Source organism: Leptosomus discolor, unplaced genomic scaffold (genome assembly GCF_034619465.1).
Source record: "Leptosomus discolor isolate bLepDis1 unplaced genomic scaffold, bLepDis1.hap2 HAP2_SCAFFOLD_35, whole genome shotgun sequence".
Taxonomy (NCBI): domain Eukaryota; kingdom Metazoa; phylum Chordata; class Aves; order Leptosomiformes; family Leptosomidae; genus Leptosomus; species Leptosomus discolor.
Window position 1 is genome coordinate 333,881 of NW_028237764.1, and position 18,378 is coordinate 352,258.

Sequence of the window (18,378 nt, forward strand, 5' to 3'; positions counted from 1 at the left end):
CATCACAGGTACCTTTACAGTAGCTTTCCCCCACAGTAAGCCTGCTCCCAGCGTCTACCAATTCATTTTTTTCAATGTCTCTGACATCACAAGCACCTTCACTGCAGGATTCCATCATAAGCCTGTTTCCAGTGCCTGCCACACCAGTTTTAACCACCTCTCACATCACAGGCACTTTCTCAGCAACCTTCTATCACCATAAGCCTGCTTCCATCGCCTGCCTCAACTTAAGGCTTATAGCCTTGAGGAAGATGGGTAAATGTGTACTGCTGTCCGTCCCATGTGAAAGCAAACCGAGCACGATCTTCTTCCTGCAGCGGCACCATAAAAAACATATCCTTTACATCAGTTGTGGCCAATATTTGGTGAGCCTGCTCTTGTATGGTGGACACTAACTCTGCAATTTTAGGTACAGCTGCTGTCAGAGGCCCCGTATTGGCGTTCAAATGTTGATAATCCACATTCAGCCTCCACTTTCCATTTGGTTTGCGCACGGGCCATACTGGAGAATTATAAGGTGAGAGGGATGGCAGTACGATCCCTTGTTCTTTTAGTTCTGTTACACAAGAATGATTCCTTCCCTTGCTCCCAAAGGAAGGGGATAGGGTTTGACATTAGTCAGTTTAGAAGGAGGGAGCAGGGGTGCAGACTGGAGCAGTCAAATATCAAAAGATGTCACTCCAAAAGTCCAACTCCTCCCTCTATCATCGATCCAGGATTTGCCTTTCGGTACACTGAATTCTAAAAAATTAACTGGGAAAGACCCGAATTCCTTTTCCATATGGGTGAGGTGGTCTTCTCCAGGCAATTTAAGATTCACCCGGGCCATCAATTGGGCTTGAATATTACCAAAAACATCAGCCACAAAAAAACGTTTATGAGAGGGAGTGATACCACATTGACGGGCATCGTCCAGTTTTAGAGCCTAAATTTGTGCTCCAGTGTCTACCAAAAAGGTAGTGGTGAGACACTTGGGTCCAATTGCACAAGTAATCATCGAATCACCCTTTTCATTTTCAGTGAGCCTCCTTAAATATTGCCACCCTCCTCCCCCTGCCTCACTTACAGGGGGAGGAGAAGATCATTTCCCTGCTGCTCGTGTTATGCCTCCTTGGTCTTGCAGGTGTGACTCGGGAAAGGGGGTGCAGAGAGGGTGCTGGGCTTTTCTTTAGTCCAATTTGGTACCAATATTTCTAAGGCTCTAGTGGGTTGTTTGTCCATTATTCCTCTAGGTATCCCTTTTTTCAGCCCTTCCATCCACAAATCGACCCTCTTTCTTTGTCGCTCACTGTCCAGGTTAGAGACTTTTCCTGGGGTTTCTCTCCAAATGGGTACCTCCTCGGTTCACCTGATTCCCTTAGATTCTTGTTTGGGGTGGCTCGGCACAGGGCTGTATTTCCTTCCCTAATTAATTAATTCTTGAGCAACCTCTCCCCAAGTCCATACTTACCTACCAGGATGTTTGCGATCTGGGGTGACTGTTCGTTCCAGTGCCACTGCGACTCGGTCATCACTTGCGTGGCTCTCAGTTGGCCTTGCAATTGAATTCCCATGGCCTTCAGGGAGTCTGGGAGCCCTCGGATGAGAGGGGTCATCCTCTCTGGGTCCACAGGAATCATCATGGGTGACTCCTGATTAAGTTTTAATGCCCTATCACACATCATTAGCAGACAAGCTGCTTTTTGAACACTCTCTACTAATTGATCTGTAGATCCTATGATTGCCAGTGGATCTCCTCGTTCTAACGGATTGAGACCTCCTGCCCAGTAAGTAACCTGCTGAGTCAGGGACCAGGGAGCCCTACAGTTCCCTGTAGTCAAAAACACTCCAGGTCCCCAATATCCCTCAGCTTCCTTTTCTGTCAATAAGATCTGGTCTCCCCTGGTTAGAGAGACCCTCCACACATATTCTGTTTCCGATTCCTTTGACATGTGGCCATAATCTTTTTTGAGTTTTGCCAATGCAGTGGCCGTAAATGGCACTTCTTTAGTCATGACCTGAGGCACATCGTCCTCTCCATCACAGATACAGTCACTCTTAATCAGTGGTCTCAACAGGACTTCTAATTTGTCCAACCTTTCTTTCAATTGAAACAACTCAGCTTGGGGATAAGTCGGCAGAGGGGTGACCCCCTCGGCTTTCTTTTTGGTCGCCGCAATGGCGTCGGGGTCATCCGTGTCTGCTAAGAGTCGATTAATTAATTCCTGTCTCAGCAGAGCCACTTGAGACCTCACTTCTTCTAATTGACACTGTAATGTTTTGATCAAACCTTGTTGAGACTGAATCAACTGGGTTTCTGCCATATGGTTTTGTTCCTTTTCCTCAACTGCTGCAATGAAAGCAGCACCTAATCCAGCACATAACATTCCTTTCCCTTTTCCTGCCCGCACACGGGCTGCATTTTGTAAACATATCATCCGATCTGTCACTGCTGAAGGATTAAACCAATTCTTTTGAGCCCATTCTAAGCCAGAAGAAGATGGTTTTGACTTTTGCTTTTCCAAATACTTCAGTAACACCCGACGTTCCTGTGTTTCTGGCATGTCTTATGGGTTCAGACATGGGTCTGGGAGTTACGATTCGGGTGGACTTAACTTCTACTATTTGCTCTCTTAACAGCCCCAAAAGGTCAAACTTCTACACGTCTGACAAAGGCCAGAACAATGTCTATTTGCCAAGGTGGTATTAGACAATACACAACCAGCAGTGGGCAGGTCCAGGCAGGCAGGCAGGCAGGCAGGTCTCCGCTCCACTCCTCTTTGCTCCTCTTCATTCTGCTCCACTTGTTCTCTTTTTACTTCACTCCAGAGGCTACCGAGGGTCCTTTTTGGACCATAGTCCCACACCAATCCGATGTGATGTGTTGGGGTCAAGCAGTGAGATCCAATCCAACAGCGGCGTTTTGCTTCCACGCGCCGATCACGAGCTGGCAGTCTATGCAACCTCCATTACACAGATGCGAGCTATAGCACATCAGCTGAACAAATTCATGCCTTTAGCTGTTATTGCATAGCGACAAAAAAAGGTGTTTCCGGGAAGCCATGTCGTCTAGCCCAGGGTCCTACCACGTCTGTCGCTATGGCGACTTGAGTCTACTTCCTCTCCAAAACCACAAGGTACGAAGTTTGAGACAAACATAAAGTTCAGCGGTCCTAATTCTCACACTGTGATCCAGCTACAGCCCTGGGCAGGAGGAGCTGCGTGACGGGAGCTGTTCACATCGGCCAGGCCAGAACCTGGCAGGAGACGGGGCTCAGCCACCTAGGGCATCACAGGCACCTGCACAAACCATGAGCTTGCTCCTGCCCTACTAGCTACAGTGCCATCAGGGTCATTACAAGGAGATGCACATGCCAGGGGACACCTCTGGCCCTGTACCCTGCTTGGGATCATGTGACATCACAAGCAGCTTGTTGAGAACTGAAGGGATCTTAACCTTGCCCTTTCCAGTCATGTCCTTGGCCAGCGTTACTCACTAACATCGCTACCATGAGTGCCTACATTGCTGCAGCCTTAGGTCGCAGGCTGCAACCCAGCCACACAGTGAACTCAGGCTGAACTCTTTCTTAGCCCAGGAAGAATGGCCAGCAGTTTTGTGTGACTGACAAACCGTAACTTCACCCACATACTGAAATTGTATAAGTGATATTAATGAAGGTGGTAGGCCTGGAAATATGAATTAGAGCGACTGTTTGACCAAAGGAAAAGAAACTATAATTCTGGAAACGAAGAAAGAGACCATTCTAGCTGGAGTCAGCAGAAGAAAGCAGAGATCCAGCTGCAGATGGAACCAAAGATTATGAAACTGTGTAAGAAGGTAAAGGTGCCTGCACCCAAACGCAATCACTGAAAAGGAGAAGTAACAATTAAACAATTTGTTTGGACAAGACACACACGTGTCAGGTGAACAGCTACATGAACAGCTCCTGTAACAGACTGTGAGGCATTAAAAAGCACAGGAAAAGAACCAAGGGGGTCCTTCTTGGGAGGAGCCCAGCTCGAGCTGGAATGAACCGACTCGGGGACAGAACCTAGGGGCTGGGCTCTCCTTTAACATAGCTCTACAAGCCTGGTCCATGTTTCAGCCCTGTCACCTACTCACCCACGTGTAACATCACAGGCACCTGCACGAGGCACAAGCTGCCCTATCAGCTACCAGGCACTTGTGACACCTTCAGCAGCTGCACAGAGAAGGCTCCTGCTCCAGCCCTATCAGCCACTCAGGGACGTGGGACATCACAAGATTGTGAACAAGCCAAGTGCCTCCTTCTCCCCTATCAGTTTCTCAGGCTCCTATGACATCACAGGGATCTGCAAAAACCAGAGGATGGCCCCTGGCCTCATCCCTCTTCACCCAACCACGACATCACAAGAACTTGCACAGACAAGAAGCTTCCTTCTGCCCTAAGAGCTCCTCAGCAACACGTGACTCCACAAAGCACCTGCACAACCCAGCTGCCTCCTCCCGCCCACTCACATCTGCATGGAAATAGGACAACACAAGCACCTCTACAAGCCACATGGCCTTTCATTCACTATCCCATACTCAGACAGCAGTTGCCTCAAAAACACCTTCACAAGCCAGGGCGCTACTTCTGATCTTGGTTCAAGGATCCCATCCCAGGGCTGCATTCAGGTGTTTCCCAGGGGACGTTACGCTCAACGGGAAGTGACCTCAAGGCACTGCTTGTCTCACAGGCCTTCATGGCACCCCTAAGAAGAGCTGATGGCCCTTGTGCTTGCTCGGGATCACCTCCCCACATGCACACGATGGGGATGCTTACGTCTGCTCTGTACAATGCAAACATGGACTTCTGACCTAGTCCTTTGGTGTCCCTCTGTGGAGGGACAAGCAATCTCTGTGAGCTGGGGTGAGAGGCCAGTGCTGGACATGGTGGTTGTTATTGGCTGCTCTGTGAGGATGGGCCTGGGGCAGCTCACCCGGGGTGTCCAGGGAGCACAGGCACACACCAGACCCAGCTCTGTGTGTCCTTCATGTCCCAGAGCAGAAGGCTGACTGTGCAGGTCACTGCTGTGTCCTCCAAACCTGCACACTCACACACTTGAGCTGCTCACTGGTATTTCCTCTCGAGGGCACTTGCCAGCCCAGCCAGCCCAGCCCCTCCTGAATCTTGACACATTCATGGCCTCTCCCCAGTCAAGCCCAGCAAAGCAGCCCTGCTGGGACTGGTCCCACAGCAGGAAACAGGCCACTGACAATGTTCATCCAGCCAGCATGCTGAGGAGATCCCCACCCCGGGCCGCTTGCAGACCCATGTGCCAAACTTGCTCCCCAGGGCAGCAAGAGACAACTGGCCTTGAGGATCCTCAGGAAGGTCCTTTTGCCCCAGGGAAAGGGCAGCCTGACCCGAGCTGACACCCACACCAAAGGGTTTCTCTTTCCATGTCCCCCCTGCACACACACACACGGTGCCCTGCTCTTCTCCCGGGACATCCCATCTCCCCACAGAGACTTTTCCCTACAGAGCTCATCTCTGCTGACCTGGACGGCCATTCCTGCAACCCCTCCCCAGGCTCCCCACAGACCCTGAACTGCTGGTGCTGCTCTGCAGAGCAAGTGGGCTGTGGTGGCCAGGGCCGTACTGGTGAGGATGAGAGGCAGACCCAGCTCAGGGTGGCTGCTGTCCCCTCCACCTCAGCACACAGACGCTGCCCCCGCAACTCCACAGAAGATCTTGGAGAAAGGAACTCAGACAAACAAGTCGGTGCAGGGTCCTTTATTTGATTTGAAAACACAGAGAGCACAGCTCTTTATTTGCACAAAGTCTGTGTGGCACACAAAACAGGCAGACACTGACATAGAAATAGGACAAAGAATGATAACATTTTCTTGGACCTTAATTTAATGCAGATTTAATAATCTGTCCACCTAGAAAAACTAAAACGCCAAGAAAGCAAAGGAAACAACCCACCAGAGACAGACTGGGATGGTAATGAGTTCCATTACTAGTAATATGCAGGGGAAGATGGGCAGTTCATTGCTGCTTCTGCAAAGCAACCAGTCATCAGTTTCCTCAGGGCGTCCTTGAGCTCCTGGTTCCTCATGCTGTAGATGAGGGGGTTCACTGCTGGAGGCACCACCGAGTACAGAACTGCCATCACCAGATTCTGGGATGGGGAGGAGATGGAGGGGGGCTTCAGGTAGGCAAACATGCCAGTGCTGATAAAGAGGGAGACCACGGCCAGGTGAGGGAGGCAGGTGGAAAAGGCTTTGTGGCGTCCCTGCTCTGAGGGGATCCTCAGCACGGCCCTGAAGATCTGCACGTAGGACACCACAATGAACACAAAACAACCAAAGGATAAACAGACACTGACCACAAGTACCCCAGCCTCCCTGAGGTAGGTGTCTGAGCAGGAGAGCTTGAGGATCTGGGGGATTTCACAGAAGAACTGGTCCACAGCATTGCCTTGGCAGAGGGGCAGTGAAAATGTATTGGCCGTGTGCAGCACAGCATAGGGAAAAGCAGTGCCCCAGGCAGCTGCTGCCATGTGGACACAAGCTCTGCTGCCCAGGAGGGTCCCGTAGTGCAGGGGTTTGCAGATGGCCACGTAGCGGTCGTAGGCCATGACGGTGAGAAGAAAATATTCTGCTGCAATAAAAAAGAGATTGAGAAAGACCTGGGCAGCACATCCCGTGTAGGAGATGGCCCTGGTGTTCCAGAGGGCATTGGCCATGGCTTTGGGGAGAGTGGTGGAGAGGCAGCCCAGGTCGAGCAGGGAGAGGTTGAGGAGGAAGAAGTACATGGGGGTGTGGAGGTGGGGGTCGCAGGCTACAGTGGTGATGATGAGGCCATTGCCCAGGAGGGCAGCCAGATACATAGCCAGGAAGAGCCCGAAGGTCAAGAGCTGCAACTCCCGTCTGTCTGCAAATGCCACCAGGAGGAATTGGTTGATGGAGCTGGCATTGGACATTATTTAATTGCAGGAATGAGGGACTGCTGAAAGAGGAAAAGTCATTGATAAGTGAGGGCAGATTTCGCTGAGCCAATCTTATTCCGTTTCCCATAGATATCTCCCACAATGGCTTCATTTTTGAGGGAACTTCAGACAGTCCCTTTTTGTGAGGTCAGGATTGACGAGCAGGGACTCTACCCATGGGCTCCAGAGAAGTCAGACCTGTGCTATTGCAGTGGTGTCAAACAGCCCCTGCATTCAATAGCTGTTCCTGGCAATGGGTGCTTCACTTGAGTGAGAGGTATTTGCCTCGGTGACCGTGTGACAATTGTCCCTATTTATTGCAGTGTGATGGAGTCAGCACCCAGACCTGCTGTGTCTGAGAGGGAAGAGCCCAGGGAGGGACCCAGCCCTTCCAACTCTGCTCTCCTGAACAGCAAAGTCTGGGAAGGAATCACTGTAGGCTGAGAGAGAATATTTCTCACCATCATTTTCCATCTCCAGGCTCTCTCCAGACGTGATAAGAGCAGCGTGCCTGTGGGGGAGAATGGGGCTGTCACTAGGTTCCCATCCCCGCTGCTGAAGTGCTCCCAGCATGGGGGAAGGGCACTTCAAGCTCTTCAGCCCAGGGAGATGCTCAGGTGCCCAAAAGACAATGCCCAGCATCTCCTAAAGAGAGACTCACCTTGTTTCAGGTTACTGTACTCTACATTATCCAAAGTCCCCAACGTTCAGTGTCTCAGAATGCATCTGAGACAATCCCCTGACGTCCAATGCCCACAGCCCAGAGCTTTCAAAAGCAAGAACAGGAGCAGCAGGAATTGGAGAAAAAGCCACAAAGCAATACCCGGATCCTTCTGCGAATGGGGAACGGGAGAGGAAGGCAGCTGGCACTCAGGAAAGCCTTCTCCTTACACAGCAGAGCACAGCACCTCCATGTAGGTCACATCCCAGGCCAGCTGGTCTCAGACCCTTTTATCTGCAGAAGGAAGAGGTTTATGTGTCAGGAGAGATGCACCTTTGCTGGGGATTTCTCCTTCCACCCACAGCTTCCCCCACAGATCCGTGAGGAACTCCCTGGCAGGATGAGTGCTGATGCCAGCTGGTGACAGAGTCCATGCCCCAGGTAACAGCCACCTGAGGTGAAGAGACACAGCTTGGAAGGACAGCCCTGGGCACCCCTGGCTGTACACCCACCTTCACACCCCACAGCCATCCCCACCAGAAGGCAGCCGTCATGCCCTGTCCCTCTCACACTGCAGGAGGGAAGCCCTGCTCTGCAGCCCGGCTTCCTCTTCTCCATCACAGACAGATCCCAGAGGTTGCACACATTCAGCAGATCCTGTAAGGAACCACCGACACATCACCCTGCACCCAGAGACTTACTGTGTCAGAGGCTGGGAAGAGTTCTCCTCCAGTGAGCTCTCAGCCATCCTCCCCCTCGCCCCTGCCTTCAACCTCTCTCTGCCCCGCTCCTTTCTCCTTGGTGCCCACAGGCAGCCCCCTCAGCCCTGCTGCGCTTTGCAGAGCAGCTGCTGCTGGGCAGAGCTCTTGCTGCTGGGCAGAGCTGTCTCCCTGCAGCTCTGCCTGCTTGCTAGGAGCTCTCTCTGTCCCAGGAGCCCAGCCCAGATCAGCAGCACAGCAACAGCCCAACAACTTTTTAATCATCTCTCTGGTGGTTTTTATGTTGAGTCCTTGAAACTCAGACGGTGAGGGGAAGTTGAGGAAACTTCTCAAGGAGTCAAAGTCAGATGCAAACTCCAAAGTTTCTTGGAGCACTAATGGCTTCCACTGAGGGACATTACTGACAAAGCCTCCCTGGGGACTGGTTAAAGGACAAACCTGGAGGCAGTGAGGACAGGTAGGCAAAGGCAAGGTGAAGGTGGCTCTGATGCTGAGTAACCCTTGCTGTGCTTCATCAAGCCAAAAGAAAGCCCTGACTCGCCAGCCCCTGCAGGGCAGACCCTGTCCCTCAGCCATTCCTCAGGGTTCTTCCTGGGGCAGGGTGATGTGGGGATGTGCAATGCCAAGGGCAGGGCCAAGGTCCTCTGCTTCTGGGTTTGTCCTGGGTGGGATGAGGAGGCAATGAGGTGCTGGTTTCATAGGGTGAAGGGGTCATCTGGTATGCCTTGGGGGTTGAGACAACAGCCGTAGCCAAGGGGAGAAAGACCTCGGCTCTCTTGGGGGCTTTTTGTCTTGCCAGAGCCCTTGAGCGTCTCCACCACAGGATGTCCTACAGTGTCCCACACCTGCGCTTGCCATTGCACCGTGCAGATCAGACTGTCCCCAGGAGAGGCCTGAGTGATACCTGAGGGACATGTTCTCCCTTCCCAGAGGCTGGAGGTCAGGACCTGTAGCCTTCATGGAACACCGCCAGGTTTCCTCAGCATCAGAGCGACCTTGACCTTGCCTTTGCCTGCCTGGGACAAAGGGAGCTCCTGGCAAGAGGGCAGTGCTGCCAAGAGCTCTGGAGTATCCCTCTCCTCCCACAATCCCAGAACCAAGGAGGCTGGAACGCATCCAGCCGCCACCTTTTCTGGGCTTCCCCTTCATGCTTGGTTTTAGCCAGCAGCTCCTTTCTCAGCCATGCCAGCCTCCTGCCACCTCTATGTGTCAAGGTGGAACATTCTTGGTCATGAAGAGGTGATCCTTGAGCATCAAACAGCTCTCTGCACCCATCTTCTCTTCATGGCTGTAGGTCGTGGGTTCTTTTAGGGATGTCCCTCAGCAGGCCCTCCAGAAGCCCTGTTCTTTACTTTCTTCCCATTTTCTCAGGATCCTCAACTCTGCCTTCTCACCCCTGACATTGCCGTTCCTAGCCAGCTCTTCCTTGTTTTGTATATGTTGTGGATTAACAACCCCAAGATATTAGGCACCACCCAGTGTCTTGCTCACATCCCTCATCAACCTCCGTGGGACAGGGGAAGACTAAAGAAGAGTAAAAGCAAGAATACTTGCGGGTTAAGGTGACCGTTTGCGGTCAACGGCCTTCTTGTTTCTCTTCCCAACCTCTTGCATCCTCACCCCTTTATTCACTGATGTGGCACAGTCAGAAGCAGAGCAGACCTTGAGGCTTCTCAAACACTTTTCGGAAACAGCTAGAACATTCGTGTATTCTCAGCATGGTTTTAGTCACGAAACTGAGACATAGCACCACGGGAGCTTTCATGAAGAGAAGTAAGTCCAGCCCAGCCAGGCCCAGTCCAATCTCCACGCGTTATTCCATCCCATTTCTGTCATACTCAGGTCCCACACTATCCAAAAGACCTTCATATGCAACCACCCCCTTCCAATCGTACTGTTTACAGACAGCTATCACTGCTTTAACTGTGGGCCACCCCTCTCAAATATCCATGAAATTGTCCGTGAAGTGTCGACTGAGTTCGTCAATAACTTCTTTTCCATTTGGTATGGTGGTTACACAGGACAGGAAAGGTGTGTTGTGTGGAGTTACTGGTCATGACAAGTAGCTCAGGTTGGGTGAGGTTACTGGCTGGACGGTCAAGCACAGGGTGATGGTGAACAGAGTTCAATCCAGATGGTGACTGGTCACAAGCCGTGTCTCCTAGGGCTCAGTGTTGGGGCCAGTCTTGTTTCACATCTTTATCAATGATCTGGATGAGGGGATTGAGTGCTCCCTCAGTGAGTTTGCTGATGCCATTAAATTGGGTGGGAGTGTTGATTTGCTTGAGGGTAGAGAGGCTCCACAGAGGGACCTGGATTGGCTGGATCGATGGGCTGAGGACAATTGTATGAGGTTCAACAAGGCCAACAGCCGAGTCCTGTACTTGGGTCACAAAAACACCACACACTCCTACAGGCTGGGGATGAGTGGCTGGCAAGCTGCCCGATAGAAAAGAACCTGGGTATGCTGCTCGACAGGCGGCTGAACGTGAGCCAGCAGTGTGCCCAGGTGGCCAAGAAGGCCAACAGCACCACGGTCTGTATCAGCAATGGTGTGGCCAGCAGGAGCAGGGAGGTGATTGTGTTCCTGTACTCAGCACTGGTGAGGCCGCACCTCAACTTCTGTGTGCAGTTTTGTGCCCCTCACTCCAAGAAAGACACTGAGGTGCTGGAGCGTGTCCAGAAAAGGGCAACAAAGGTGATGAAGGGTCTGGAGAACAGGTCTTGTGAGGAGCAGCTGAGAGAACTGGAATTGTTTAGTCCAGAGAAGAGGAGGCTGAGGGGAGACCTCATCGCTCTCTACAACTACCTGAGAGGAGGTTGTAGTGAGGTGGGGGTCAGTCTCTTCTCCCAAGTAACAAGTCATAGGACAAGAGGAAATGGCCTCAGGTTGCACCAGGGGAAGATTAGAATGGACATGAGGAAATATTTCTTTACTGAAAGAGTTCTCAAACACTGGAACAGGCTGCCCAGGGAAGTGGTGGAGTCACCATCCCTGGAGCTTCTCAAAAATCATGATTCCATGATCCTATGATTGTTGCACTTGCCTAGATTTTTGAAACTCTCATTTAGGTGCTATCTGCTGCAGTACTCGCTAAAATATACAACTAAAACTTACTCTTGATATTAAACTGGGAGGAGTGGCTGACACACCAGAAGGCTGTGCTGATATTCAGCGAGACCTGGACAGGCTGGAGAGCTGGGCAGAGAGGAACTTCATGAGGTTCAATAACGTCAAGAGTAGGGTCCTGCACGTGGGGAGTAACAACCCCCTACACCAGTAGAGGCTGGGGGTCGACCTGCTGGAGAGCAGCTCTGCAGAGAACGACCTGGGAGTTGTGGTGGACAGCAAGTTAAACGTGAGCCAGCCATGTGCCCTTGTGGCCTAAAAGGCCAGTGGGATTCTGGGGTGTGTGAAGAAGAGTGTGACCAGCAGGTGGAGGTCTGTTCTCCTCCCCCTCTATTCTGCTGTGATGAGGCCGTATCTGGAGTGCTGTGTTCTTTTCTGGTAGCCCCAGTTCAAGAGGGACATTGAAGTTCTGAAGAGAGTCCAGTGGAGGCCTACTAAGATGATGAGAGGACTGGAGCATCTCTCTTTTGTGGAAAGGCTGAGAGCCCTGGGTCTGTTTATCCTGGAGAAGATCAGACCGAGAGGGGACCTTGTCAACACTTACAAACATCTAAATGGTGGGTGTCAAGAGGATGGGGCAAGGCTCTTCTCAGTGGTGTCCAGTGACAGGACAAGAGGCAATGGGCACAAACTGCAGCATAGGAAGTTCCGTCTCAACATGTGGAGAAACGTGCTTATGTTGAGGGTGACAGAGCATTGGAACAGGCTGCCCAGGGAGGTGGTGGAGTCTCCTCTGGAGAAATTCAAAACCCACCTGGACACAGTCCAGTGTCACCTGCTCTAGGTGAACTCGCTTTAGCAGGGAGGTTGGACTAGATGATCTCCAGAGGTCTCTTACAGCCCCCATCGTTCTGTGATTCTGTGATTCTGTGACCTTGAGGAGAGGAGCCTGGGCATGATGAGGGATGTCGCATTAGCCAGTGGCACATGCTGACCAGGAATAAGGCCTGCTGCACACAGGGCTGTATTAGGGGGAGTGTGGCCACCCAGACAGCAGTTATCATGGCCCTTGACTGAGCACTGGTGTGGCCACATCTGGACTAGTGTGTCTGCATGTGGGGTGCTCTGTTCTGAAGGAATGGGAAGGAACGGGAGAGGCTCCAAATGGAATCTGCCAGGATGGGTCTTGGGGTCTGTGTGGAGGTCTGAGGGACCTGGGCTTCTTTAGGCTGATGAAGTGCACGCCCAGTGCTCTATAATAACTGCTTGAAGGTTGGTTCCAGCGATGGTGGAGCTTTTCTGGGTAGTGGGAAGAGAAGGAAATCTCCACAAAGTGCCACCTGGAAGGTTCAGACTGCATGTGAGGCAAAATAAATCTCCCTCAAAGGGCAGCCTTGTGGTGCAAGAGGTCCCCCAGAGGGAGTCTGGATTAACCTATGGCTTTGTGTTTTAAGGAACAGGCAGTGAGGGTGGAGAGACATTAGTAAAGGTCTAGAAATGCTGAGGGCAGAGCTGTGTGGGAAAGCAAGATGGGTGTGTGCAGCCTGCAAGGGAAGAGGGGCAGGCGTGGCAGAGTGCAGGACAGCCTGCAGCAGAGATGGCCGAGGGCTCTGGCAAGGCTCAAAGGCCCAACAGGAGCAAGGCCTTGGGCCCCTTGGCTATGGCAGTGGCCTCTGCCACCAAGGCCTCCCAGGCAGAACTTTCCACTTCTCCTTCCCCGTTGCTTGGGGAAGCCGGGAGGGCTTGTCCAGTTTCCCTGCCTTTGGCACTGCTCCCCCTCACAACCCACTGCCCCCGGGAAGAGACCTGAGCCCCCCATGAGGGGCAGGATCTGCCTGCCCAGGGCCTGAGGGTCAGGGTTTGGACTTTCTGCTGGGTGAAACAAAGCCAGGGTTTTCTCAGCACTCCAGCCCCCTGCACAGGGCCTTTGCCTACCTGCAAGCACAGCCTCCAGTTCTCTGCTCTAAGGAGTCCCTGGGGAGGCTTTGTCAGCAGTGGCCCTCAGTGGGGCCAATCAGTCCTTCAAGGGGCTTTGGGGTTTGCTTCTGTCTTTGACAGCTAGAGCAGTTTGCTCAGTCTCCTCTCAGTAGCTGAGATTCCTTTACTTAAGGCCAAACACCCCACGGGGCTCATTAATAGACATAAAGCCCTAAGGAGATATTTCTATTCCTTTCATTTTTTCAAGTCTTCGAGATTTCTACAGCTAATTGTAGCTCTTTCAGAATGTAGTTACAGAGGAAAATTGAAAAGTGCACCTTATTAAAATTAATTTAAAAGTGTATTTTTAATCAATTTTCAGTTTAAGGAAGACGTGATAGTAGGATTCTGTAATTGGTATAGATGCAGAGTGTCTCCTCAGCAGGTCTGGACAGGTAGGAACAGCAGTCCCTTGAGGTCTGACACCGTACGGACAGCTTTGCTCCTCACCTCCTCTACCTCCTCATCGCTGTCTTTGTTCAACGGGGATTTGCATCCTGTCTTACCTCAGACTTCTCCACTCAAGTCTGCAGACAAATGTCACATCTCCATTGCACCATCTCCCACCTGCTTTCCTTAGAGAACTGCCTGCACACAGGCACACAAGGACTTCTCCCATGGGCAAACAAAGAAAAGGAAAGCAGGACCAAGTCTCATCAACAATAAAACACACTCCTCAACTGTGTGCTAAGTACAAGGTGTTTCTAATGAGGTGCCTTTGACAAGGGATATGCCTATGAGAAATGTGTTAGATCAATAGATACACAAAGGTAGATATAAACATAATGAAAGAGTTGGCGAGAGAAAACTAGACTACTGAAATTCTGTTAGTCCCAGAAGCTCAAAGCAGCTGCATTGGTGAGAGGTGTCTGAAAGTACAAAGAGTAAAGGAAAGAAAAGCCTGAAGAATGATGAAAAAGGCCTTTGCCTGGGCAGTTGGCTTCTGAAAAGATGACTTTACAAATGGTCATTTTATCAGGACAGGTGAAATCACATGAAAAGGCACAGAAATCAAGTACAGCGTGTGACAGGCAGAGTAGTGGTAATGCAGGTACAGAGGAAGATCACCATGGCTTTGGCAAAGACCCAGCTGGCCCCTGGACTCACACCTCCTCACCCACCATGGCCATCACCAGCACCAGCACAAGCCAGCTGCCTGCTCCTGCTGGGACTGACACAAAGCCTCCAGTGACATCCCCAGCAGCGGCACAAGCCTGCTGCACACTCCTGCCCTAGCAGCTCCTGAGCCATCAGGGACAGCAGGAGGAGCTGCACAAGGCAGGGGCTGCTCTTCACCTGTCACCTGTGCAGCCACCTATGACGTCACCCAGCACGACCCATTTAGCTTAGTATCCTGTTTTAATGTGAAGCAAGAACAGCAGGGGCAGCACTGACCCAAATATTCTTCATTTTCCTACCACAAAGGAACCTCAGAGCACTCCAGAGAGTCTGGTGGCTCTAAGCGACCCATGCAGTACTTTAGCCCTCCGGCAGCCTGTTCCGGGCAATAAAAGCCTTCATGTCTGAGCTGCGAGTGTAGTTTACTCACACGCACCTCACTCAAAAAACCAGAGGTGGGGAATGCTCCACTTGCACTTTTGACACTGACACTTCCTTACGGAGCCGGTTACCACGTCTGCCCCAGCCAACCGCAGCTTCTTCAGAGCAGTCAGGGGGATGAGTTTTCCCCCAGAGAAGTTCTTCAGGCAGCTCAAGGAATGTTTTACTTCATTGCGGTGCGTCACCTCTCAGTGCTTCACTCCAAAGGTTACGAGCTGACCACTGTTACACGCCCCACAAATGCAGAAACTCTACAAGAAGTGGACACCTGACTAGGATGAAAGATTCCACAGAGAGGAAGGATTAAGGCCCTGCCTGTAACGTCCTCTGTTACTCCTGAATTTGACACCTTCTGGATGGAAGAACTAAGGCTAAAAACGCGTTCTACTACCAATCGGAATACGCACAGAGTTCCAATGTAATAAAAAGCATTACAAAAGAAAGCTGACAAATCCTTCATGAAATTGGGATTTGAGAAGCAAGATGACACTGGACAAGGCAGAGCTTTCCTACATGTTTTCTGATTCCTAAGGTCCATTTCTTCTCAACAAATGTATGAAGAAATTGGAAACAGGTTGCCACCTAATTTTAATAGAAACATTACAGCAGTCTTAAAAAAAAAAGAACAACCCACAACCATAAAAACCCTCACACTCAAGGATTTCAGGAAATAGATATTGTCAGCAATAAATCCATTCCTATAAACAGGAAGGCAGATACAGAAAATGACACTCTGCTGCCACAGAAGATGACATGACATTTTCTCAAGAAGTAACTTAAATGTATTAAACATCAGTCGCTGAGATCAGCTACATCGGGACGGGCCCCGCCAGCAGCAGATATGAATGTTCAGGAGCTTTCCTGAGGTTTTCCCGCTGTAGGGAAACGCCAGGGGAGCGGCGAGACCCGCCCGGAGCTTGCAGCTCTTGCGGGGAGAGGCCGAGGGGCCGTCGGCATGGCCAGAGCAACGGCTGTCACCAGCTGTCACTGCCTGCCCACAACAGGAGCCTGTGGGGAGCAAAGGAGCGGAGCGAGCAGCTCCCGCGGCATTGTGCGGGGAGGGCGCTGAAGCTCCGCCAGTTGGAGAGGCCAAGGGCGCTCATCCTCCCTGACCCTCGAGGCAGAAGGGTGGGCACTCGTGGCAGAGCCAAGGCTGCAGCTCTGGCTGGACACTCTGCACCACCGGCCCCGGCAGGGACCAGTGCCTCCAGCCAGACGGAGCTGCTGAAGGGAGAGGCTGCGGTTCAGGCCTCAGCCTGGGGGAAGTGCCTAGACCTTCCTCCTGGGGAAGGGGTGGGGAACAAACGCAGCTGCAAAAGCTGTGCTCAGGTGGAGGACCTCCTGCGGCAGGTGGCTGAGCTGCAGGAGACGGTCACAAGGCTGCGGAGCACCAGGGAGGCAGACAAGGAGAGAGCGAGCTGGATGCAGGGGAACGCAGCAGCGGAACCACAGCCTCTGGCCAAAGAGCCTGAGGTTCTTCCACCAGCACACCTAAAACCACTCCCTCGTGCCAAAGAGTCAAAACTCTTCCACTGGCACACCCAAAATAGGAGGAAGCCAACCCTAGTGCAGATTGGGAACTGGTGCAGGGACGATCCAGAAGGAGGAAGAAGCCTTCCTCAAAGCCTGAGGTGCTCCTGCAGAACCACTTCGTGGCTCTGAAGAATGAGGAGGGACATAGACAACGCCTCGGAGCTGGGGAAGGCGGCTAGATCGGCTCCCCGAATTACAACAAGGGCAACCAAGAAAAAACTTCGGGTAATAGTAGTGGGAGACACTTTTGAGAGGTACTGAAGCGCTCGTTTGCCGACCTGCTGTCTAGAGAGGTTTGGTGCTTATCAGGGGCTGGGATTAGGGATGTCACAGAGAGACTACCAAACCTGGTACCTCCCACGGAGCTGCTGTGTCCTGTGGGCACCATTGACACAGCCAGAAGCAATCTCAAGAGGATCAAGAGGGATTCTGGAGCCTTAGGAGAAGCAGTGAAGGACTCGAGGGCCCAGGTAACCTTTTCACCAGTCCTCCCAGTCAAAGATAGGGGCTTGAAAGAGCTGACTGATTCAGGAAAATCCATGAACGGCTGAAGGAGTGGTGCCACAGCCAGGGCTTTGGCTACTTGGACCACGGGGCTCCCTGTGAGAAGCCTGGTCTCCTGGGGGCTGATGGGGTACATCTCTCAGAGAAGAGAAGAACATCTTTGGACAAAGGTTAGCCAATCTAGGAAGGAGGGTTTAAAACTAGATTGGCTGGGGGAGGGGTTCCTCAATCCATCCCGCTTCGAGGCCAGTGCCAGAAATAGATTCTCTGGTTGTGAAGATGGATCACAGGCCAGTGAGAGAGCACATCAAGTGTAAGAGAATGAATTCCAGCCAGCAAGCACTCCAGCTGGGAAGTCGGCTTCAGTGTGTGTGGGGGGCCCAACATAAATGCCTCTATGCAACTCACGGATAGCGGGGAACAAGAGGAGTGAGAGGTGTGTGCACATCTACAAGGCTGTGATGTTACAGGCATCACTGTGACGTGGTGGGACAGCTCCTATGACTGGAGTGTAGGAACAGATGGGTATAGGCTCTTGAGGAAAGACAGGCAGGGGTCCTGGTGGGCAGCAGGATGACCATGAGCCAGCCATGTGCCCTTGTGTGGTCTAAATGTTATGATCTGGCGGCAAGTATAGACACATGGTGGGACAGCTCACATGGCTGGAATGTGGTCATGGATGGCTGTGTCCTTTTTAGGAAGGACAGGCCAATAAGGTGAGGTGGTGGAGTTGCTCTTTACATGAGAGAGCAACTAGAATGTGTTGAGTTTCGGCCAGGGGTGGATGAGGAGCGAGCTGAGTTTGTGGGTGAGAAGAAGGGGCAGGCTAGCATGGGAGATACTGTTGTGGGTGTCTGTTACAGGCCACCTGATCAGTATGAGGAAATTACAAGGCCTTGTACAGGCAGCTGACAGCAGCCTCACAATCACAGGCCCTGGTTATGATGGGGGATTTTAACTCCCCAGATATTTGCTGGAAGGCCTACACAACCAGCCATTCACAGCACAGGGGGTTCCTCCAGTGCATCGATGTTAACTTCTTGATGCAATTGGTGGATGAACCAACTAGGAGGGGAGCACTGCTGGATCTCCTACTCACTAACAAGCAGGGTCTGGTTGAAGCAGTGAAGGTCGAGGGCAGCCTTGCCTGCAGTGACCATGAGATGGTGAAGTTCAGGATCTTGTGTTGTAGGAACAGAATGCCAAGCAAGATCACATCCTTGCACTTCAGCAGGGCCAACTTTGGCCTTTTCAAGCAATTGCTTGGTGAAATCCCATCGGACAGGGTGCTATAAGTTAAAGGGGCCCATTAGAGTTGGTTTCTATTCAAGGACGAGTTCTTCTAAGCTCAAGATGTGAGCATCCCAGTGGGTAGGAAATCAAGAAAGGGAGCCAGGAGACCTGCATGGTAAAAC

At 51.8% G+C, this 18,378-nt stretch overlaps 1 protein-coding gene and 1 pseudogene across 1 annotated transcript; both read right to left on the reverse strand.

The window, feature by feature from the left end:
• Nucleotides 1-1,344: 1,344 nt before the first annotated feature.
• On the reverse strand, nt 1,345-2,543 carry LOC147412881 (uncharacterized; annotated as a pseudogene).
• A 3,424-nt stretch (nt 2,544-5,967) lies between these two features.
• On the reverse strand, nt 5,968-6,933 carry LOC147412882 (olfactory receptor 14C36-like). Its single transcript, XM_086480759.1, has one exon. It carries the CDS (start codon nt 6,931-6,933, stop codon nt 5,968-5,970), a length of 966 nt encoding a protein of 321 aa, XP_086336885.1.
• Nucleotides 6,934-18,378: the final 11,445 nt, after the last annotated feature.

What these genes read in the sequence shown, in the direction of transcription:
- LOC147412882 (XM_086480759.1), bottom strand. Translation starts at nt 6,933, where the DNA reads ATGTCCAATGCCAGCTCCATCAACCAATTCCTCCTGGTGGCATTTGCA.